Source organism: Panthera tigris, chromosome A1, assembly GCF_018350195.1.
Source record: "Panthera tigris isolate Pti1 chromosome A1, P.tigris_Pti1_mat1.1, whole genome shotgun sequence".
NCBI lineage: Eukaryota > Metazoa > Chordata > Mammalia > Carnivora > Felidae > Panthera > Panthera tigris.
Window position 1 is genome coordinate 169,569,068 of NC_056660.1, and position 25,903 is coordinate 169,594,970.

At 36.0% G+C, this 25,903-nt stretch overlaps 1 protein-coding gene across 15 annotated transcripts in view; it reads right to left on the bottom strand.

Moving 5' to 3' along the window:
* The window catches only part of TMEM232 (transmembrane protein 232), a 210,865-nt gene that overhangs the window by 155,140 nt on the left and 29,822 nt on the right, over positions 1–25,903 (bottom strand). For 12 of the 15 annotated variants that reach the window (XM_015542903.2, XM_042991086.1, XM_042991076.1 and 9 more), the window contains 5 exons: positions 20,500–20,611; positions 19,061–19,166; positions 16,592–16,749; positions 12,384–12,483; positions 7,087–7,253 (listed from right to left, as the gene is read on the bottom strand). In XM_015542903.2, the coding sequence (XP_015398389.1) occupies positions 7,087–7,253; positions 12,384–12,483; positions 16,592–16,749; positions 19,061–19,166; positions 20,500–20,611 (643 nt within the window). The remainder of the gene's footprint in view (positions 1–7,086; positions 7,254–12,383; positions 12,484–16,591; positions 16,750–19,060; positions 19,167–20,499; positions 20,612–25,903) is intronic. The other 3 variants (XM_042991150.1, XM_042991158.1, XM_042991144.1) reach the window with 2 other exon arrangements.

Consider the following 25,903-nt stretch of genomic DNA (forward strand, 5'->3'; position numbering starts at 1 on the left):
TGAGACCTCCCCACCCCTGTTAATAAAAAAAGATTCACATGAGAAAACCAAACGTAAATTTAAGAATGTGTATACATCCTGTACACACGGGAGACACCCAGGAATACTCTTCAAAATGGCCCAAGTCACCACTTCATATAACATCTCTAGCTAAAGACATAAAGGGGGGAGGGGCAGCTATGGAAGGTTAACAGGAAAAGTACAGTAAACAAGGGTAAGGTTGATATGCAGATTTGTCACTGCCTCTCCTCTGATAAGAGTTTCTATATATCTAGAGTCATCCTTGTCTTCCTGGTGCAGAGAGGGAGACACCTTACAAATGGAGATTTCTCTTAAAATGTACATATCTCTTACAAAAAGAGTAACTTTTACTCAGTTTTTACAGCTTCTCCTGTGTCTGCAATTTCTTAAAAATAACCAGCCTAAAATTATCCTTATGCTAAAGAAGCATATTTGGGGGCAATAAATTTTGTTTCCCTTCAATTGTTAACCTGAACCTAATGTCTTAATTGATTTTCACATGGGTCCCTTGTGTTCAGTGACATCAGTTTTACACTATGACAGAAATCCTATAATCTCTAAGGGACAATAATTAGACAAAACTGTGCTTCTTAGACCCTATATAATTTAGTTCTCCCTGACACCCAAGGAGAAGAGGACAGGAGAAAGTCTGAACAGTGTTCAAACAACAAATCAGGTTTTAAAATGTGGATTTCCACTAAGGGCCAAATATATGTGCCTAGTTAGACATGGTCAATGTCTGCTTAGTAACTATTTTAAAAGCCTACAAATTCAGGGGAAAAAAATGGACTCTTACCTGTTAGTTTTTTCTTAAAGTGCTTCCTAACAGTTTCATAGATTAATTGGTCTACTGGAGTAACTGGTACAAAGAAACCTGATTTTATTGTTAGACGTGATAAAATAGCACTCTCATTGAATTTTTGCCAACAATACTGTTTCAAATACGCATCTTGTGATGTGTACACAATATCACGTGATATTTCATTCTTTAATGTATGCCCCAAAGAAACACTTAAAAAGCCTCCAAAATGCTTTATAACTCTCATTTATTATACAAACAGTAATAAATCTACAATTGAAAGGTAACTTTCATGTTAAGTACTCTTAAATTGAAAGGCCAGAAGTTCATACACAAATTTTAAATGAAGATATTTTGAGTTTCTGGTAAACTGTTTAGTTAAGTCCCATAGATATGTATTGATCTACTTTATGTTGAGAACTCGGATGCTGGAGGTAAAAGTCATGAGTAAGATCATGCTTCTACATAAGGCTACTGACTGTGGGGAACAACAATTCAGAAAAGCAAATGAAAACAAGCCAATGTTTAGAATATTAGAATACTCCATGAAAAGCTTTATTTTAAAGTAATATAAGACATAAGACTGAGATGTACTGACTTCAGTAAATGCACAGAGTTTATCTAAGTAACTCAGTTTTCTGCCTTGCAGGAGAGCCTACCCCAAAATGGAAAATCTTATAAATGAAATTCTTTTCTCAAACTGCTCTGTCTCAGCCCGGATGCCTGACAGCCCTCCTGTTGCAAACTTATTCTGAATAAATATGTAAGTAGCTATGTGAAACTTGTGAATGGCTTGACTAATTAACGGTCAATACTTTGTGTTTTTTTAAAATCATGTACACCACATACTTCCATAGACTATTCAGTTAAGTCAAAAATTATTGGTAACAAACTTATGCACTTATCACCAGAGACAATTCCCAAATGTCAAGATTAGACAATGAGAAAGATTTACGCTTTATTTTCAATTTTCTATGATACCATTTTCACTCATCCCTGAGAAAGAAAAAGCAGCCTCTGATGTCCAGAGCTGATTTGACAACAATATTCTTACAAGCTAGTCTGACGCTCACAGCCTGGTCATTTTGTTCTATTGCTAGATATAAACTCACAGAATATCAACCTCAGACAATATTATTCTGAGACCACGCTAAATGAATTTAAAAAAGAAAAAGGCTTGGTAATTTTTTTCTAAGCACAGACAAAACTCACTGTACCACTTACAAAATACCCAATCACAGATTTGCCCCTACTTTCTGACAGCATCAAATCTGCTTCTTTAGACCTTCCGCCCCGCCAAATCACCCAAAGTCCAAATTCTATAGTAGGTTCAATGTAACACCTTCCTACTGCCATATCCCCTAATTCCTTGAGTATGTGTTCTCTGCAACAAATAAGGAACACACTTAGCTTAATTGCAGGTGTCCCTGGTGGTCTTTGGCATAAGGGCATCCACATCATCAAGAGCAACTAAACCTGTCACACCCATGAATTTTCCAGATTAGTGAGGCTTATCACTTATCCTCATCCATTTTATATAGTTCAAGCATTTGCGTGGAAATCTTGCTAAAGTTTCATCCTTGCTCTTTTTCAAAAGAAGAAATATATTTTCCAAACTTGAATGAATTGATATAGTGATGATGATGAAGTGATTTAATACAATTACCATGTACATTATCAGTGCGGTAGCACAAGAGGGAGAAATGCTCTTGAAGGTATGAGGTAGTGTAGAGTTCTCTGCCTTTACACTAAATCAGTCCTATTCAAGGTGTGGCTGGCAGATAAGTGCCATCTGCAAACGGTTAACTACAGTACAGAAATAAAGGATACATATTTAGAAACACTTATAACAATCTGACAGTTAATTTTAAATATTTTCAGTCTAATAAAAAAATTAATGTTCCTCTTTTTATATCTTTTTTGTTTCATTTTCAGTAATTCATTATTAATGTAGTTTACAAAATTATCAGTCTGTGATAGTTTGGAATTTTTTTTTAAGTTGAGAGGGCCCTTTTTTTAACACAGATTGTATGAGAAACACTGAGCAGTACATTAAATGACTCCCAGAGAACTTTTTCTTTTTACCCCCTTCCCTACCTCCCTCCTTCCTCTCTTCCTTCTTTCCTTTGTTTTCTTGGCTTTATGACTCCTTCCTATAGTTCTTTTGTCTCTTCCATAGTCTAAAGCTAGGCAGCTGGACCATGTTGGTTTGCAAACTGGACCCTGTACCCAGAGATCCAGCTGAGATTAAAGGAAGACATGGGCCGCTCTCTCAAGGCTGCATACTTAAAAATGGTTCCAGCTGTGGGAACAGTGAGCAGAACATAGATTCCAAGGACAGGGAAGGGGGTGAGGAGCCTCAGATTGCCCAGGGCCAGCTCGTGGGTCTACCAGTGGCCATATCCTCTTGATTATGTCCTCCAATAAGCTATCAGTTGCAGCTGTACAATACCTATTTTGAGAAGCTCACTCACAAAAGTGCTGTTAATCTACTGTTGGCTGAAATTTCAGATAACCACATCAGCTTGAATTTTATGCAAATTTGAGTACACAAGCTCTGAATGTCTGACCAGGCTCTCTTTTATAACAGAAATGAGCTTTGAAGGATAGGCTGTATTGTGGCTGGTTAGAGATAGCTTTTGGAGTTTCATCCTTGCTTTCAGTCATTTGGTGGATGGTTGACACTGCCATTAAAGGACCTCTCAACACAAATGTCCTACTTCAATAATAGGACATGAATCATAAGATAATGCTCCTAATTTTAAAGAACTTGTGTCTCAAGCTAACCGATTTCCTAGTAACCATGTACAGTTACACTATAGAACAACATGTCCCAAATTTGATAGTGCCTTTGGCTTGCTAGTACATTAAAGGATGAGATTGCTAACCACATGTGAATGTAAATGCTGTGTGCTTCCTAGTTTTTAGAAAACGATTTGTACTTTAGGATAGCTACAACTATTTAGTAAAGGGTCTACTGCATTTCGGTTGCGTCTTAATCTACCATCTCCAAAAAACTATGTTGTTATTATCATGTGACAATTGTACTCAGCAAATTCGGCTCTGCTAGTGAGCAAAAGACAAAGAACTCAATCCTGTGTTCTGGCTCTGCATGCCACAGAGCTAGTTAAAGTGCACCATTTGTCAAAGTCAGTGGGAACCTTGTGTCTGAATCAGCTTAAAAGGACATTAAAAGGAGAAATGGGCTCTAGAAGGAGGGAGGGGAAATTTCCTATTGTTATATAGTGTATATAATACACTTCTATACTCTTATATAGTGTATATAATGTGTATATCCTACAGAATTCTTTATTTTTCAGCAGTTATAATAGTACTTGGAAAACAAATTATGCTTTTACTCCGATGCTCATAAGCATATTAAAACCAAAATATGTTGCAGTGACCAAAATATGCTGGCATGGACCTTTCAGCATTATTGGAAGATGAGGGCTGTCTATTATGGTGTGCCAATAACAAAGAAGGGAGAGGGTAGAATATAGATGTATTGTTTATATTCCCTTTTCCTCTCCATTTCCCAGGTCTTCTCGCAGTAGGTGAGAGAGATGGGTATTGAATGGCTAAGTACTCAACTGAACTGGAGGGGCTGGCTTAGACAAAGCTATACTGAAGACACTGGGCTGAAACTGGGGAGCAATGTTCAAACGTGCAATCAAGCACTGAATCAGTTAGCTGAACCAGAAGTTGTAGTAGCACTGTGGCTACACTACCTTTTCTATTCTTTATATGGTGTGGCACTGGGAGGGGGCAAAAGGAGGGACTAAATCTGACAGGCTAAAAGCTGTTCTAATGCCCTCACAGAATCACAGTTATAGAGCTGAGATAGAACATAGAAAAGATTGAAACAAAGCTCTTTGTTCTCTGTTGAAAAAGGAACAAAGACTTAGTGACTTGTCCCACTCTCAGCAGTTAACATTCTTTTCATGTGTTAACACCTTGCTCCTTCCAGCTCAGTCAGAGCTGTACCAGTGGTAAGCTTCCATTTCCTTGTGGCATGTGTGCACCAAGAGTGGCAAGAACAGATAGGTTCTTAAAGAGAAGCAGAATCAACATTGAAGTTTGCCTCTTCATAACCAGAACACTCATATTGTCAAGATTTCACAGTATCTTATTTTTTTTGAGCAAAAACACTCAAATCACTCCATTAAGCACAACTAACCACACTGTAAAACAATTATTTAATCAGCATAATCATGCCCTTAGATGAAAATTATTATATTTAACTGCCTAAATTAAAGTGAGTTTCTAAATACAATGTTCAGTGATCATTGTTTACATTTTCATGGCACTCACTAATTTATAAGGCACATCTTCACAACTCCATAGATTAGAGTGAATATGATGATGATGGTGGTGGTGGTGATGGTGTTGATGGTGATGATGTCTTGTTTAAAGATAAGCATTTGGGGGTTTAGAGAGCCCAACGGACCTCGTCTGAATCAGTCAGTTGCTAGCAGGTCTTAACTCTTCATGATCAGTGTTCTTACAGTTGTTCCATATCTTAGATTATACATTTGTTGTTAAAACATTTTTAAACTTAAAAACAAGATCCCTTTTGTTCATGAAGTAATTGGTGTTCCTTAGTAATTATAACCAAAAGGTTCAAATTACTTAGCATATGTCACTCTATGTCAATGATGGAACAACACTAAAGCTAGAATGATGACATAGATGTGGTTAAATATGTTTCCTTTAATACTTATATTTTACTTGATTTCAGAAAGGGCCCAAGGGAGGCACATGGGTGGCTCAGCTGGATGAGCATCCTGCTCTGGATTTTGGCCCAGGTCATGATGTCTCAGTTCATGAGTTCAAGCCCCATATATGGCCCATGCTGGCAGTGTGGAGCCTGCTTGGGATTCTCTCTCTCTCTCTCTCTCTCTCTCTCTCTCTCTCTCTCTCTCTCCCCCTTCCCAGCTTGCTCTCTCTCTCTCTTAAAGTAAATACATAAACTTTAAACACACACACACACACACACACACACACACACACACACACACATTTAGAAAGGGCCGAAGGGAAGAGCACCTGGGTGACTCAGTCAGTTTAGTGTCTGACATTTGATTTCAGCTCAGGTCATGATTTCACAGTTCCTGAGATCAAGTCCCACATCAGCCTCTGCACTGACAGTGGGAAGCCTGCTCGGAAGTCTCTTTTTCCCTCTGTCTCTGCCCCTCCTGTGTGAGCATGTACCTGCACACGGACACACACACACATACACACTCTAAATAAATAAACAAACAAACTTTACTCTCTTAAGAAACAAAAACAAATACAAACAAACAAAAATTTAGAAAGGGCCCAAGGGAAGCATGGGAAAATTGTAAGGCAACTCATAACTATTTGAAAAAATAATCTTTCTCAAAAATTTTTAGTGGTTTCAACTTCTCTTATGTTAAACATATTTTTTCCTTTTTAAGAAATTATTAGAAAAACAAATTTTCTGCTTGTAAACTATGCAATAATAAGTCTATACAACAAAAAATAAAATAACAAAAGAATCAAGGTTTTAAAGTATTCACTGCTTTCTTTTGGAGTATATGTGAGAAAGGGAAATATATTATGAGCCCCAGAGATTGAAGTTTGTCTTTTGACGTACATCAGCCTATAACATATATGAACAAATTATATGGTTCACTGTAGTTCTGTTGGCATAATACATAGTTTATTACAGACCAAGCAATTATATGATTGGGATAGTTTTCTCTAATGTTAATCACTAATATCCGAGTTAGAAATTAAAAGAAAATTTTTCATATTTTCATAGGAATTATTTTATTTCCTCAATTTTGAACCATTTAAAAACATTTCAATTGATTTAAATAGCACTTTAAATGTTATTACATATGAATTACGGCAGCATAAAATACTACAAATGCTCTCATTAATAGCCTGTACTTTATGTACTTTCCTTTTAATGTAAATGTAATATCTTAAAATCCTCATTATAAGTTAATCTAAATTGGGGTGCAATTTCCAATTAAATTGCTGAGATGGAATCTATAAGGAAAAAGGCATTATGACACTACTCTATTTAAAGTAGTGGTGCTGCATATTGATGCCTGCTAATCTTATTAACTACATTTCCCCTGTCCAGGAAATGTGCATTTGGTTTAGTGTTTTTGCTGTTCATTCCTCTCCCCGGCCCCACCTCCAGCTAAACTCATCTTCTGCAATGTTACTGTATTGGCACGCACAATTATTTCATCATATGCTATCTGATTCATTACACACTAGGATATACTCACCATATCCGAATCTATGTTCTTATAGCTTTTCTTGTTTTCGACAGGGTTAAAAATTGATCCAGAAGGGAGTTCTCTTTTACATATTATTTCCATGGTTTTCAGAATGAATTGCATATTTGACAAGATGTTTGGATACTTGTAATATGACCCTCCAGAGAAAGAAAGTGCTATTGTAAGAAAAATAATTTGTGATAATTATGTCATTAATATATTGCATTATGTTTCATTTTGTTTCAGTTACTAAAATATAATGAAACTTAGTATGTAGATGATGAAACTGCTATCCATTTCCGAATCTCCTCAAGATTTCTAATGTTATGTATGACCCCTGGTGGTATAATAGAAAACTGCAAGGTAAATAATTAATACATAACAGTTTATAATTCAGAACAGCAATTGGTATAATGGTTGAACACCTAATTAAGTACAGTTACTGTACAACAATGCTTTGAAATTTCCAGGTGAAAATAAATACATTTATAACATATACTCTATTCATAATGGATACTTTGAAACTGTAATCCTACAAACAAACCAAGTCATTGCTTTTAACCCTACGTTCTCCAGTTTTATTTCTTTTCAAGATGTTATTGTTGTTGATTTCTTAGAAAATATATTTTAGGGGCGCCTGGGTGGCGCAGTCGGTTAAGCATCCGACTTCAGCCAGGTCACGATCTCGCGGTCCGTGAGTTCGAGCCCCGCGTCAGGCTCTGGGCTGATGGCTCGGAGCCTGGAGCCTGTTTCCGATTCTGTGTCTCCCTCTCTCTCTGCCCCTCCCCTGTTCATGCTCTGTCTCTCTCTGTCCCAAAAATAAAAATAAAAAAAAAAAAAAAGAAAAAAAGAAAATATATTTTAAATACGGCAAAAATTATTATCATTTAACATAACACTATGTTGGTATTTAACAGAACCATATTTATGCTGTTCTTTTTATAAACTTCTGGACAATTTTTGAGTTTCAATCTACTGAGAGTGGAAAAATTAGTAATAACTACTCTTCCACTGGGTGGCTACATAAATAGGAAGCAGTTGCTAATGGCCCCAGGTAGGAATCATTCTATTGTTGAAGACAAAGATGTAGCATATGTAAGGCTCTACTTAACAGTATTTGAGAGCCGGGCAAAATCTGGGGCTTTTATCCTATATGGAACAAAGATGTTGGTTTTCTCAGGATATATCTACAAGAACAAGCTAATGTGATAAATTGACATTTTATGCAAATGATTTTTCAAAATTTATTTGCCACCATCATCTGATTATTTGTTGAGTCACTATGCTGAACACAGTGAGGAGTTGAAAGAGGATTTATAATGTATGAAGAAATCAAAACAAGTGGCACTCTAGCCAGGAATTCTTGCTCTGCTAGTCTACAATCTTACCTTGGTTTTATGCCCTGTCCAAATTGGTAGTAGTGGTGCATACTGGTCACTCTCCAAAGCACTTCCACCATTACCTTCTATTCCCTCCTCCATGACTTTTTCCACAAATATCCCCTTTCTTGTATCTCGAGTCTCTTAATCTCTTACCCTACAACATACTAGTCTTTTCCACTTTTGACTTTATTTTATTTTTTTTTAATTTTTTTTTAATGTTTAGTTTTGAGAGAGAGCGAGCACTAGCAGGGGAAGAGCAGAGAGAGAGAGGGAGACACAGAATCGGAAACTGGCTCCAGGCTCTGAGCTGTCAGCACAGAGCCCCACGCGGGGCTCGAACTCACAAACCGTGAGATCATGACCCGAGCTGAAGCTGGACGCTCAACCGACTGAGCCACCCAGGCGCCCTTGACTTTATTTTAAATTCAATCCACTTAAACTAAAAAGTTTATTTAAAATTTTAAAAAAGAAAACCAAAGCAGGGGGCATCACAATCCCGGACTTCAAGCTATACCACAAAGCTGTAATCATCAAGACAGTATGGGACTGGCATAAGAACAGACACTCAGATCAATGGAACAGAATAGAGAACCCAGAAATGGACCCACAAACGTATGGCCAACTAATCTTTGACAAAGCAGGAAAGAATATCCAATGGAATAAAGACAGTCTCTTCAGCAAGCGGTGCTGGGAAAACTGGACAGCGACATGCAGAAGAATGAACCTGGACCACTTTCTTACACCATGCACACAAACTCAAAATGGATGAAAGACCTCAATGTAAGACAGGAAGCCATCAAAATCCTCGAGGAGAAAGCAGGCAAAAACCTCTTTGATTTTGCCCGCAGCAATTTCTTATTCAACACGTCTCCAGAGGCAAGGGAAACAAAAGCAAAAATCAACTACTGGGACCTCATCAAAATAAAGAGCTTCTGCACTGCAAAGGAAACAATCAGCAAAACTAAAAGGCAACCGACAGAATGGGAGAAGATATTTGCAAATGACATATCAGATAAAGGGTCAGTATCCAAAATCTATAAAGAACTGCTCAGACTCAACACCCAAAAAACAAATAATCCAGTGAAGAAATGGGCAAAAGACATGAGTAGATACTTCTCCAAAGAAGACATCCAGATGGCCAACCGACACGTGAAAAAATGCTCAACATCACTCATCATCAGGGAAATACAAATCAAAACCACAATGAGATACCACCTTACACCTGTCAGAATGGCTAACATGAACAATTCAGGCAACAACAGATGTAGGCGAGGATGAGGAGAAAGAGGATCTCTTTTGCATTGTTGGTGGGAATGCAAGCTGGTGCAGCCAATCTGGAAAACAGTATGGAGGTTCCTCAGAAAACTAAAACTAGAACTACCCTACAACCCAGCAATTGCACTACTAGGCATTTATCCACGGGATACAGGTGTGCTGTTTGGAAGGGACACATGCACCCCTATGTTTATAGCAGCACTATCAAAAATAGCCAAAGTATGGAAAGAGCCCAAATGTCCATCGATGGATGAATGGATAAAGAAAATGTGGTGTGTATATACAATGGAGTATTACTTGGCAATCAAAAAGAATGAAATCTTGCCATTTGCAACTACGTGGATGGAACTGGAGGGTATTATGCTAAGTGAAATTAGTCAGAGAAAGACAAAAATCATATGACTTCACTCATATGAGGACTTTAAGAGACAAAACAGATGAACATAAGGGAAGGGAGACAAAAATAATATAAAAACAGGGAGGGGGACAAAACATAAGAGACTCATAAATATGGAGAACAAACTTAGGGTTGCTGGAGGGGTGATGGGCTAAATGGGTAAGGGGCATTAAGGAATCTACTCCTGAAATCTTTGTTTCACTATATGCTAACTAATTTGAATGTAAATTTTTAAAAATAAAGTTAAATTATAAAATAAAAAAAAATTTTTTAAGTTTTTTGAAAAGATAAATTGATAAGACTCACCAAGGAAAAAAAAAGAGGACTCAAATAAGTAAAATCAGAACTAAAAGTAGATGCTACTATAGAAATGCAAAGGATCCTAAGAGACTACTATGAACAATTATATACCAGCAAGTTAGATAAGGTAGGAGAGATGGATAAATTCCTATGACCATATAACTTACCAAGATTGAATCAAGATGAAAGAGAAAATATAAACAAAGTGATTATTGACAAGGAAATTGAATCAGTAATCAAAAACCTCCCAACAAAGACCAGACAGCTTCACTGATGAATTCTAACAAATATTTAAAAAGAATACAAATCCTTCTCAAACTCTTCCAAAACACACAGAAGAGAAAGGAACTCTTCTAAACTCATTTTACAAGGCCAACATTACCCTACCAAAATCAGACAAGGATGCCACAAGAAAAGAAAATGACAGGCCAATATCCATGATGAACATATATCCACAAATTCTCAAAAAAAATATTAGCAAATCAAATTCATCAATATATTAAAAGGATCACACACCATGATCAAGTGGGATTTATTCCAGAGATACAAAGATGGTACAACATCCTCAGATCAGTCAAAGTGATACACCAGGGTAACAAAATGAAGGCTAAAAATCATATGATCATCTCAATAAATGCAGAAAAATCATTGGACGAAATTCAACATCTATTTATGATTTTAAAAACTCTTAACAAAGCCAGTATAGAGGGAATGTAACTCAACATAATAAAGGCCACATATGACAAGGCCAAAGTTAACATCATATTTATAAAAGGCATCCAAATTGGAAAGGAAGAAGTGAAACTGTCTTTTGACCTTGTTTTTTCATCCAAACTATTGACATATTTCTCTTTCTTTTATAGCTAACTTTTTGTAATAGTTCACTATCTCTGTCTCATGCTTAAACTTTCCCTTCACTCTTTATTTACCTGCAATCTGAATTTTGCTTCCACCTCTCCACTGGGAATGCTCCCAAGATCAACAGTGACTTTATGCTTACAGAAAGCCATCAACTTTCAGACCTCCTACCATTTAATACTTCAATAGCTCTTCATAATGTTGATCTTCTTGAACCTCCCCTCTTTGGATTTCTATGTCATCACTCCCTCTTATTTCCCTTCATTAACATATGTCACCCCAATAACTTATTAAATGTTTATGCTCCCCAAGCCTATTCCTAGAATTAATTTCCCACTACCACCCACCTCCCACCCCCCAGGTTATTTCAGCCTTGTTAACATGGATGACTGTCAAATCATGTACGTTAATATCCAAGAAATAAGTGAATTCCAGATTTCGTTTATTTCCCTTGTTCCAAGTCTATATTTCCAACTGCTCACTGGGTATATACACCTGAGTGACCTTTAAAATTCAATATGTCCAGTGTTTCTCCAAATGTTTTTCAGTTTAGAATACCATTATCTTGACTCTGTCAATATGTAAAATTTAAGATTCCTCCTGAATTTCTCATTTTCCCTTATATATAGTCTGGATCCAATTGATCACCCAACCCACTGTCTTTTTTTCCTAAATATTTTCCAAAACAATTTTACTCTATTTCATTCCCATTTTCAAAGTTCATAATCTTTAACATCTCCTGCCCAACTAATGTCATAGCTAACTGATGTCCTGTATCCACTCTCTCTTTACTCCAGTTCAGCATCTACATTGCCACCAATATTACCTTACTAAAATATAAAATTAACTTTCTTGAAATCTGGAAAGGTAGACATGATTACAGATGAGGAAACTGAGTCACAGACAAGGTCATGTATTTAAGTAGGAAAGTTAAAACCCATGCAATCTGGCCCAGAAGCTGTGTTCTGCAATACTGTACCTATTATCTTTCATGAAGAATAAAATACAGCTTATGTTCTTTATAGTGATAGTCTGAGCTTCTCAAACTATAACATAAAACATTTATTAAGTGTAGAAAATAAAAGATAGTCTACCGTATAAATATGGTTGAAGCCTAAGTAAATGTTGTTTAAAAGTTCCTAGGTGACCATGCAGGAAATATATAAAAAGTCGTAAAAAGACCAAATAGCCAATCTGTCAAAAGAAAAAGAAAAAAGTATTTTTGTGCTGCATCAATAAATGTGTAAAAACTATGAGGAAAATAAACCATTTTATTGTTACATTTGCTTTGATGAAACAATTTCAGACTCACTTGAGATTATGTGCTTTTGAAATAACTTTAAGACATTTATATCAAGATTGAAAGACTGGTTCAGCCAAAAACCTTTTATAAATCGTCTCTACATTATATATATGACCAGTACCGACTGCTATTCTGTTCTATGTCCTATAGAACAGTATTTTTCAAATCACAAGTCATGCCCCTTAACTGAGTCATGAAATCAACTGAGAGGGGATTTTTAAACAAAATAGAAGAGAAGAGAAAATATCATAGTACATTGCACAGTTCAGTATATAAATCAGTGAGTATTACGTGTGTGCTGGATTGCAATGCAGAAGACATTTCTTCCCATGAGTCTCAGCCAAAACAGTTTTTAAACACATTTCTTTAGATAATTTTGAGAAATGTTCTGCTGGTGCATACTATGCTACACTAAGATCCCAATTCCCCTATGAAGAAAAAGTCACTGATGAATAAACACTGCCCTCTTACCTCCATCAAGTTTCCTGTAGAGCAAGTTTGTTTGACATTGAATATGGAAAATGGAATATCTGCAAAAATATATGATATGCAAGTTTTCACAGAAAATGAGAGAAAACCCCCACAAACGATAGAAATAAAAGGAACACAAATTCGTTAACTGCTAAATCAAAAGATTTGGGGGAAAAAAACAAATAAAACAGTATCACTGTCAAGATATAGATAGTCCAAATCAAATCCTCTTAATAGTGATGCAGGCTAGTGTCAGATCCACATGTAAAAAAAAAAATAATAAAGTAAAAAGGATGAATCTACCCAGTGGCAGTGATTCAACCAAGACAATTTAACAAGTAAGTGGCAACACTGGGTTTTGAACCCAAGACTGTGTGTTGCACCAAAAGTCATGAACTTTCTGTTACAGCTGTGATTTCCAAATACTTTTATCACAAAATTCTATTGATAAAATAAATTCTGAGAATGCACCATCAGTATTTATATATGTATCTATAAATTATGAACATGCACCATCTATAGACTTAAAGAAATAAAAAGAAAATGTGTATAAAGCATACTCAAGGAATCTCTTCATATAGACCACTTTGATATAGTACTGTACTTCTCTAAAAGATTGAAGTTAGATGTGAAGTGGAAACTGTCAAATCATTTAAAAGAATATTGCAGCATTCTAAGTGGGAGTATTAAAATCAAAATACCTATTGTTATAGACATTGAATGAAAAAATAATAAGAAGGAGAATAATTTGCAAGGAATTAGAGATGGATATTGAAAGGAAAATTAATGTTCAAAAATTTCATGTTGGAGAAAATCGAAAAATTCATGAAAAACAGATCAGTTTGAATAATCACTGTATTATACCCCAATTTGGTCATGAGTTTCACCTGACCCTGGGCTATCCCTAGTAATAACTATGCTTGGCAAAATGATTTGAAAAGCTTTCATCTATAATATTATGAAAGGCTAAATTTTTATTTAAAAATCTGCCTTTCTATACATCTAGAATATTCTGGGACCTTCTGTGCATCTTTCCTCATGTCTCATTTGTGTACATATTCTTTCTGTAGCTTGACAGCTTGAACTTTGCCTCCTAGGCTGAATCTCTCTGTCATTTTTCTCATTCCTAGCCCTCTCATCTTTCCTTCCTTTATTCTTTATTCCCCTTCTTTCCTTCTCTTTCCATCACTTCTTCTCTTCATTACTCTGATTCTGTTATCTAACTACAAAATAGGAATACTGAATAATATTTATTATGTGTTATATTTTAATAGTTGGTTATGTGTTCCATGTTTTTTATAGAAGGTTGAAGAACACTTTATATTTATGTCTAAACTATATTAAACTATTGTTCCTTATATGTTATTCTCCACACTTCAGTGGTAGACTTTGATACTTCAGAGGATTCTACACACATAGGTGAATAACAAGGAAAGAATGCACACAAAATCTGAAAGCAAATAATATTATGGTATCAAATATTTCTGGTACTTCCCAACACTGGGCCAAATATTACTGAACAATAAAATGGTGCATATGAAGGTGGGTGATACTTTCCTGGCAATACCTTTCAGTATAGCATACTGTCAAAGAGAAGAGATCAAAAGAGAGGTTTCCAACTGACTGTCAGATATATAATGAAAATTCTACAAAGGGAGAGGAGTATATCTGAAATGGCTTCTTGCCTGAAATCAAAGGTATTTATGGAGCATGCGCATTTCCACTATCTCATTTATATTATCTAGAAGAATAAGGAGTAAGCTTTAAAATTAGCAAATCTGAGAGGCAAGGTAAATGTATAGCATTATGACTGACACTCCAATGGACTCTGGGGTTCAAAACCTTCTCTGCTGAGACCTTGAATAATTCACTTAGACTCTCTATGCCACAGTCTGTAAAATAATGGCTAACAATAGCATCTATCTTCTAAAATTGTTTTAAAGATTAAATAAGTTAATATGTCTAATACATCTGAAGTGCTGATCATTGTTCAAGTTCTGTGCAAGTGTTCACAGCTGCTTTATGAACCTGTGCAAATTGTCTAAACTGTCAGATGAGAAGATATAGGAATCTTTTTAAAATTAAATGACATAGTATATATAAATTATAAGCAATTTGTACAATGGCTAAAACTTTATTTTATAGTCATTTATTGCTAGCAGAAATATAAAAGGCAACGAACAGAATATGTCCCTAAAGGGGATGAGAAGAAAAAGGAAGAAAAGCCAGACTTGCTCTATGTTTCTCCTTCCATTCTTTTTCCATTATAAAATATGTACAGATTTAGATATCTTTTTAAATCTCTTCAATAATTATATAATCTTTTCTATATCTCTATAATGGACAGTTTTGGGAACAGAGGAAAAAGAAAGAAGATAAAGTCATCATAATATTACCACCCAAAGACAGCCATTGGTAAAATCTTGTCTCTCTTCTCCCAGCCCTTCTATGCAAAGCTTCGATTCTTTGCACATCCAATTTCTATTATGTGTTCTCTGAATCTCGCCTGGTCTCTTTAAGTCTTTTACCCCCAAACATGTCTGAGAGGATCTAGGCTTGATTTCTAAGGACTGAAACATCATATCTTCCAAAAATGCCCTGGCTAATTCATTAATATTTTCATGGTTGATTTCTACAGTTCACAGTCAAAACTGAATAAGAAATTATTTTTGCAATAAGTAATAATAATTTTTGCAAGTAATTCTTCAAATGTCATATTTTAAGAGTATGTATTTATTAAGAATTTTTTCTCCCAGGGGCGCCAGGGTGGCTTAGTCGGTTAAGCGTCCGACTATGGCTCAGGTCATGATCTCACAGCCGGTGAGTTCGAGCCCCACATCAGGCTCTGTGCTCACAGCTCAGAGCCTGGATCCTGCTTCAGATTCTGTGTCTGCCCCTCCTATGCTCATGTTCTGTCTTTCTCTGTCTCTCAATAATAAATAAACTTCAAAAATTAAAAAAAATAATTTTTTCTCCTAGTTTTTATCTTCTTTGCAATAAAACTACCAGTTAAGCTAAGTGTTTTTGACTAATAAATTTTACAGCAGGCAACCAGCATCATCACAGGGAGTAGACCCGTATGACATCCAGGACCTTATGAAACATGAACCACATGAAGATAGTTTCCCATCTGATGGCTCTAAATGACACAGAATACTGAGAGAACAATTCACCTTCTCAAATTGGGCAACTATTTAAGGTTGTCAACATTTTAAAATGGAAAGAGGTATTTAAAAATTCTTAAAATAGAAAGGAAAAATGCTATATATATTTAGACATAAATTAAACTTGATTTTAATTATTATTTTCTTACATAGTTGGTGAACTTATATGTCCTCAAACTATCTCCATTTGGATATCAAGTAATAATGTATTATCCACATTTAGAAAAGATTACAATAAATTAACAAACAAAAGAATATTCCATAATGAAACCAAATGGCCTGTTTAGGTCCTAAAACAGGTGTCATGTGACCTCATGCAGTATGTGTAGCAATTAAAACACATTAAAAATATTTTAAAACATACCTTTGCCAGCTTTATTTCAATTGAATATAAGTATGCCTTTTGGAATGCATCACAACAGAGTCTATATAAAACTGATTCCGCAACAAAAAATAACGCAGGCAGATGATCATAATCAAAGGAAGCATGGTCCAGGGAAGCATAAAGCATATTTAAAGCTTCTGAAATATTAAAAGGTGGAAACATCATTAATTCATAAGTAATGCTGTTTGCATGCTACAATTAAGTCTTACAATTAACTATTTGCTGTCATCAAAGCCAGATTGTGGTTTTAAAATATTTACAAATTCTTTGACACCCCTCCCATCAAGAGTTGAAGTCTACACCCCTTTCCCCTTTTCACCCCTTTTATTTCATTTATTGAACCTGAGTAGGTCTTGTGACTGCTTCAACCAATAGAATGCAGCAGAAGTGACACTGCATGATATTCAAACCGAGATCAGAAAAGGCAATACAGCTGCCACTCCGATCTCTTTCTCAAGATGCTAGCTTTTGAACCCTAAGCAGCCATGTAGGAAGTCTTAATTACTCAGAAGTCACTAAGCTAGAGGGACTACAGAGATAGAGATAGAAGAGAGACAGAGAAATGCCCAAGGAGCTCCAGCTGTTCCAGCCAACACAAAGTAGATCGCCAGGCCACAGAAATAATGGTGGAGAAATGGGACAGAACTGGATAACAGAAGACAGTGCTAAAGATAAGTACTATAAAGAGTGAAAAACTAGAAAATCAAGGCAGAGGAAGTAAGACCCAGGGGAGATGAGTGAGGAAGAATATCAAGCTAAGGCCCCAGAGAAATTACACCTCAAATTATTACAAAGATTTTGAAGAGCTGTCATGTAAATATCTGAAAAGAACAGCAAATGCAGGGACTTAAGGAAGAAAAAGCCCTGACACATCCAAGGAATAAGAAGGAGAACAGTACAGCTGGAGCAGAATGAATAAGTAGGGAAGGCAGCCAGGAGCCAGATCATAACGAACCTTGTAGTTGGGGCTTTAAATTTTAAGTGTAATCAAAAGGCACTAGAAATGATTTCAGCTTTGGAATGGTCACCGCTGCATGGAAAGTGGATGGACTATAGAATGAGGAGCAGACAAGAGACAAGACAGGTGTGGAGGGTTTTCAGCTGTGGAGCTGGTAAGACAAATTCATACTTAGGTTTTTTATTTGGAGTTCAATATCTTGATGAGTGAAAAAGCTTTTGACTGTGTGTAACAGGAAATATAAAGACGTGTCTTCAAAATAAGTATGTTCATTATTTCCCAAGATCGTAGTTGGAAATACTGTAGGGCTGGCTCATCTAACTGCCCTGGGTATGTATTTTTCTTTCACCTTCCAGTTTCTCTGATATACATGCTAACTGTGATGACCACACAAGCTCCATGCATTATTTTCTTACCAACTCATTTACAGAGGAATCAAAAGGTATAAGAAGGGAAGAAGTGCTTTCTCCCCAGGCATATTTTTCAAAAGCAATTCAACAAAAAGTACTCCAAATAGACCTATTTTTTATATCTCTGGTCAGGACCAGGTCACGTGACCACTCCTAATCAGGTCATGTAATCACTTGGAAGCAAAAGAGAATGGCCATGATTAGTTTAGATCAACTATGACCTCCCCCAGATGCCCAGGCTGGGAAGCGCCAGTCTTCTGAATCACGTGACTGAAGGATACCTGAACAAAACAGGTTTAATGGACAAAGAAAAGCAAGCAGCTGCTGGTTGCTGATAAGCTAGGGTTGTTTACTTCAATATCATTTAAAAATTTAGTATAGGTCAGGCTGTGGATAGCACTGTGATGAAGTGCCATATAGGTAGGTTAAATACAAAATTGTTCTTACTCTTCCTGTTGCTTGTCCCGGATAGCACTACAAAACCCAATTTACATAGGAAAATACTCTCTGACCTCATATGGTTAACATTTTAAAACTCATTGTAAAAGGCATACACATAAAATTTAGGATAACGATAGGAGGAATTTTACCTCCTTAAAAATAGTGTTTTTTAATTTCTTTTTTAGATTGGTTGGAGGATGGTTTAAAAGGAGACATACAAATGAGAAGTGATAAACGAAAAGGTAATGAGTAAAATGGCTGTTTAAAATAAGTGAAAAACAAACAACCATTTGGCTAACGTCTTATGAGTAAGAACTATAAAAGTCCAAAACAAGTTTCTCTAAAGTATAGTGCCTATTGTAATTCAAAATCACTAAATGACATTTTATATTACTTTTTAATTAGCCAGAGCAAAAGTTTCTAAAACACTTTTGTAATTAAAATGTTGAACAAATTCATGAATTCAAAATTACAAAAGGAGCTTTCCTAATGAAACATCACCAGATATTTTGATACAGAAAGGCAAATTTTCCTTGGCTCCTGCATAGTTTTCAAATGTTAAAGTTCACAAATTATACCTTCTCTGCTAATCTAGAAAACACCTGAGGTAACTAAAAAGAGCTTAGTTAGAGCACATACCATCTTGGATTTCTCCTTTGCATTGAGCCAGATATATTACTTCCGTCCATGCAGTAGGAAGATGAACATGCTTCCCAGAGCCCAAGGTTTTGAGACCCAGTTTTCTCTGTTATGGGAAAGCATGAAAAAAGGCAAACCAAAATATACAGCTTCTTACAAATTTATGTGTTTATTTAATTATACTCTGAAGGTCACTCTAGGAGGCTATGCTCTACAACCAGAGATGTATAAAACTTTTTGTTTTGCTTTTCTTATTTTTACTTTTTGACATTTTCTGTAAATTGTTATTAATGCTAAAATGTAAGGAACGTTTGCTAATATTCTCAGTTATGTCATTGGTTATTTGCTAGAAATAATTCTTTTATTCTGTACTTTCTAAGGATTACTTCTATCTCATTTCCCCACCAAGAGAAAGCATCTCCAATTCTAGAAGGAAAAGTATATTGAACAAATGCAGTTCGACAGAAAGTAGTTTGAAGCCAGTTTGCTGGAAAACCCTGGCTACTTCACTGTGAATGGACTGAAATTAATGAACATGAGATATATACCAAGATGACCAGTCTTTTCTTAATGGTCCCACTCCTAGGACTGCCCTGGGGAGCAGCTGGCCAATTGGAGAGAAGCTCACAGATGAATGTATCTGCTAGCACCTCTTGGCATGAAGTACATTATTTTTCTAATCAACTTTTTTCAAAATTTTAAAAAATATGAGCAACAGTGAACTGAAATACTGAGAAATAACAACCACCACCACAACAAAAAAGATGGCTTAATTTATGCTTCAGTTTTGTGCAACTTTTAGTGCATGAATTTTTTTTGTATTAAAGCAAAATCATAGGTATATTAGTTTCTTCCAAACAAACTGGATCTAATGTAAGAAAAGTAAAACAAAGACTTATTTCACTTCTTGTTCTGTTTTGATATATGTTTGAAAATCTGGAAATTAATGGCACACTCTTAAAGAATCTCTTTTCTACAAGTTAGGTGAATAATTTGTTACACAGAAAGAATAGAGTATTCTGAATAGTTTGTTACACAGAAAGAATAGAGTATTCTGGGCATGTATAGTGAAGGTTTAGGAAATCTTCTTCTTTGGGACACTTCATATCTCAGTCAACCTTTTTTTTAGAAAAAAATGGAATTTTCATAATCAAAAATTTATTCTCCAGCCTTTCATACTTTGTGGCGAGCCCTTGGTCAAGTGTCAACAGCTACATTTCCCTTTAACTTATGGATAATCTCCACCTAAAAATCTATTTGACATTGAATTATTTGGCTATAAGCTTTAACTTTATTTTGCATTAGTATCTTTAACTATGCTTACTTATAACTTTAAAAAAGTATTTCTTATTTTTCCTTTCAGTATTTTGGAACATGTAACCACTCACCAACTAGAACAGAAAGTCCATATATTAAGTAATCAAAGAGTGTACTATTACCTTACATCTGAGGATATTTTTTCTAGCTAGGTCCAACAATTCTTCCTTCTCTTTTGGATTTTTTGTTTCATTGAATCTCAAGATGAATTCTTTTGTGATTGAAAATGATGGCCTAAACCAAACAAATAAATAATTATAGCTAACGGTTCCAAATTTTAATTTGGGACTACCAGGGACTGGGTGTAACACTTTTCTTTTAAAAAAGTACTTTACCTTAATAAAAATGTTTCATACACACATATAGAAATCAGTGAAATAAAAAGAAAATATGTGTACAGACCTCCTAGACTGATCTAATCATGATCTTAGATTGAGAAACAGAATTCTCATAATGTCAAAGAATTTTGTAGTCTCTGAAAAAAAAAAGTTTCTGAAATGGTTGCCAGAAGTCTTGTTGGTATATGCCTTCTTCATAGGTAAAACTCAGCACAGCTCCAGTTATGTTGAAGACTAGTTTATCTCCTCACATATATCAGTGTAGGTTCAATTTAAGCTAAACCTTTATTCCCTCCATGCAAGTGGAATCAGTCCAACTGTGGCTGCAGTAAAATGAGCGAGGGAGGAAAGATGTATGTGGTAAGGTCAGAGAGGTGACAAGTAGCCAGATTAACTCTGGATGAGATGGGAAGTTATTGCAGGGTTTTGATTAGAGGAGTGGCATGATTTAACTTAAGTTTTAATAGGATCATTCCAATGTCATATTGAGAGCTGGAGTGTGGAAAGGTGGGAGGTAGCCAGGGAGGAGGCACATGCATACTTAGGTGAGAGATAACAGTGGCTTAGATCAGATTAGAGCAATGTTGGTAAAGAGAAAAGTTTGGATGATGGGTATATTTTGACATTAGTTCCAACAAGACTGCCTGAAGAATTAGAAATTAGGCATGAGAGGAAAAAAAAGAATTCATGATTGAACTGAATAACTGGAAGAATGGAACTGCAATTTTCTGAGATGGGGAAGATTGCTGGAGAAGCAGGTTTGGGGTGAGGGCAGAGAATAAATTCAATACTGGACATATCGTGTTCGAGATGACCATAGCCATCCAGGTGGGGACATGGAACAGGCAATCAGACAATCAGACATAGGAGTTCAAATTTCAGGTGAAAACTTCAGGCGAGATACATCAATTTTGGAGTCATTACTGAGTCATTAAATACACATATGGTATTTAAGGTCTTGCCAATGAAAAGGAACCCCTGTGGGAGTGCGTAGAGAATAGATGAGCATTTCAAAGAGAAGTGGGAAAAATAAGTTGAGGGTGTATGCAAAAGAATGAGGAGAGTGATTATAATGATATACCATAAGATTTAAGATGAGCATGGGATCAAAAGTGATATCAGAAATGATGAATAGCTGATAGAATCAATGAGTTCTTTATTTGTGTGACCAAATAACTGTTAGAGTCATGACATTAGAAGGAGTGATCTGGAAGAAAAAAAAAACACATTTTTCAAGAACTACCATGTTCAGAATTTCGTGAAATAGTTGCTTTGTGGTCACAGGCCTTTTCAGGAGACAGACATATGTAAAAGTAAAGACAGTGCCTTATGATCACAGGATGAGGAGAGGTAAGGGCATGGTGTCCTATAAACCAGAACCAAATATAGATATCCCAGTGAAGAACAATTAACGAAATAACCAACTCTTTAACTGCCATCCTAAAATGTGCATTTATTCAGTCATTCATTCAGTAGGCATTTAGTGACCATCTCCTGTTAATCTTGGAAGTGGGGATACAACGATGGAATAAAAAGCCCTGCCTTCAAGGAGTTTACAGTAAAATAGAGGAAGAGTTCAGGTTTAGCACTCTGGTAGCATTGGCATTCTGAAATGAGTAACTCCCATTCTTGATTTTGTGTTCTCTATTTCACTCTCCACCTCGGAGACAATCTGCTTAGATAAATACAGTGAAGGTTGGCTGAAAACTCTTTCTCAATAGTCATCTAGGATGACATATCTTTGATCCACATGAAGACTCCAAAATAGCTTTAATCTTCACATGTGTACTAAGTGCTATGGGAATTTCAAGAAGGTATCCCCTTTATGCAGTTAATTTTTTATAAATTTCATTAGAAATTATATTTTTTAAAATATGAACATATCAGTGCTTTTCATAACAAACCAAACATGAAGGGATGCATAAGAAAAAGTTAACACACTTAGACTCCCAACATTACTGCCTCCAGTCATACCCATCAGAAATAGCCAAGATCAATGGTTTAGTGCGTATCCTTGCATACCTTTCTCAATGTTCACAAACATAAACAGACCTATAAATAATTATATTTAAATAAATGGAACCAGGGGCGCCTGGGTGGCTCAGTCGGTTAAACGGCCGACTTCGGCTCAGGTCATGATCTCGCGGTCTGTGGGTTTGAGCCCCGCGTCGGGCTCTGTGCTGATGGCTCAGAGCCTGGAGCCTGTTTCAGATTTTGTGTCTCCCTCTCTCTCTGACCCTCCCCCGTTCATGCTCTGTCTCTCTCTGTCTCAAAAATAAATAAACATTAAAAAAAAATTTTTTAAATAAATAAAAAAATGGAACCATGTATATAGCACTGTAGCATTCTTTCTTCATTAAATTTATTAGACATGCCTCAAGTTCAAATGATGCTAATATGCAGTAATATGGATATACACAAATGCAACAATTCCTTTATTGATTGACATCTCCCATTACTTCCTGTATAATTTTGTCCACCCAAACTGATGCCATAATTTTATTTTTTTAAATTTTTTTATATTTTTATTTGAGAGACAGAGAGAGACACAGCATAAGTGGGGAGGGGCTGAGAGAGAAGGAGACACAGAATCTGAAGCAGGCTCCAGGCTCTGAGCTGTCAGCACGGAGCCCAACATGGGGCTCAAACTCACGAACCATGAGATCACGACCTAAACCAAAGTCAGATGCTTAAGGGACTGAGTAACCCAGGCACCCCTGATGCCATAATTTAAAAAAATCCTTGTACATGGCCTGATATTTAACAGGTACACACTATTCTAATTTATCTATCCCCATACTATATGTAAGTGATGAATCACTGGGTTCTATACTTGAAACCAACACTATATTGTATGTTAACAACTGAAATTTAAGTAAATAAATTTAAAAAAGAAAAGAGTAAATATAGGCATTTGAAAATAAAATATGCTTTAGCTTCCCACACTCCAACTTCTTCCCACATTCTAATTTCTTCAAAGATAAATGTAATCTATTATAAGTATATAAGTGCAGTCGTATGCAAAAGGAAGTAAATAAAGATCATTCTAATTTTACATATACAGAAAATATACTTGGCATGAATACCCTACCTAAACTATTTATGTTACCTGTGAATTCAGAATTATTTTAGCTGACAATTCATTTGTTCAGTAAATATTTAAGGGAAGTCTCCTACATACAAAGTATTTTGCTATATACAGTGAGGGCTAGAAGAGGAATCAGACTTGGCCTCAGAAAGTTCCCAATGTGGGAAAGAAGTGAGATGCAACAAAAAGATGTACTAAGAAAAATAAATAAAGGAGGGGCACCTGGGTGGCTCAGTTGGTTAAGCATCCAACTTTGGCTCATGATCTCAGTTCGTGAGTTTGAGCCCTGCATCAGGCTCTCTGTTGTCAGTGCAGAGACTGCTTCGGATCCTCTGTCTCCCCCCCCCCCTCCACCGTCTCTTTGCCCCTCCCCTGCTTGCATTCTCTCCCTCCCTCTCTCTCTCTCTTCCCCCCCTCTCAAAAATAAACATTAAAAAAAAAAAAAGGAAATGAAATCCTGTGAGAGTTTAGAAGTAGAAATAAATTCCTAGTCCTGTAATCTTGGTTTAATCACTTAATCTGTGTGAACTATCATTTTTCATCTGTGGAAATGAGGACATCTTGTAGAATTTTTAAAAGTATCATTGCAGTCTGGTTCCCAGTATATATCAAGTGCTGGATAACTGTTAGTTATAAGCATTACCGTTTTGGGTTAAAGATCCAGAAAAAGCTTCTTTGCAGAAATGGCACTTAAACTGTAACTTGAATACAAAGGAACTGGAATGTGACAGAATAGCAGCTGTCCTTTCAAAATTCTTTATCTGACTTTTCTTTGGCACATGATCACCTAGCTACTCTATACTTCCCAGTCTTTCTGGCAGCTAGATGTGCGCATATGGCCAAGCTAATGGGATGTGAGCAAATGTAATATATGCAAATTTCAGGTCACCTCTAACTTGAAGGCACACCATTTTCTCTAGCATTATACCTTTTTTCCCTCTGGTGGACTGGAACACAAATATAGCGCTGAATCAGCTTTGATTAGGCAGATGAGTACAACACCCTGTGAGATAATGAGGGTCCTGAGTTTTCTCACTAAAAGCAGGGCTGTCCTGTCAGCCTAGACCCACTGACTTTTTATGTCAGATAAATACATTTCTATCTTACCTGAGCCACTGAAATTAGTGGCCTCTTTCTATAATTGTTTCCAATTTACCCTAACTATTGCAAATGGGAACAAAGAGAAAAAATAAAGAATTTAACCCAGCATAAACAGACAGAATGCTTAAAATCAAGGTAGGAAATGAAGATGGAAATTCTGGGTTGAGGACAAACATAAATGGCATTGAAAGGTGGTCTGTGGCAGAGATTTATAGCTTCCTACATTGGTGTCTGTTCTCATTTTCTTACAAAAAGATTCTTTCTTGCAGTTAGATATGCCTGTGTGTCTATGTTTCAGCCAGTAAAATGTAAGTAAAATTCAGATAGTAGTTCTGGGAAGTTTACTAAAAAGGGGGAACAGACCCTTCTGCCCTTTATCCTGCTGCATGAAGCATGACTGTGATAAGTGGAGCTTCAGCAGCCACGATAAACCCATGAGATGGCCTTATGTGTAAGCCATGTGCGGCAGAGCAGACGATGGAACCTAGGTTCCAGATCACCATACCAGCTCTGGACTGACTACATTCAGAGAAATAGATTTTATTTTTATTTAAATGGCATTGCTATTTATGATATTCTTAGTTGCAGTGGGCACTAATTCTACGTTACGCACAGGTTTTTAAGTTTTATTTAATAAATAAAAAGGAACTGTTGTGCAGAAGAATTATGAGATTACACTGTACTTTAGGATGTCTAAACTCAAAGTCATATGTTGAATAGTTTTAAATGAGGAGTCACTGTTGGGAAGCCACTCAGCAACTATTTCAACAATGTAGGTAAGAAGTAAAAAAGGTCTGAACTACAGTTTGGGCAATACAAACGAGGAAGAGTAAATGAATATGAAAGATTACGTGGAAGCTAAACCAATAGGGCTTGATGACTAATAGGATGTGAGAAGAATTGTGAGAGTGGAGGTAAGATAATCTCAAGGCTTTGAGCCTACACAATCAGTAGTAGAGAGCTGACATTAGGACAATAAGCTGGAGGAATAAGGGTAGA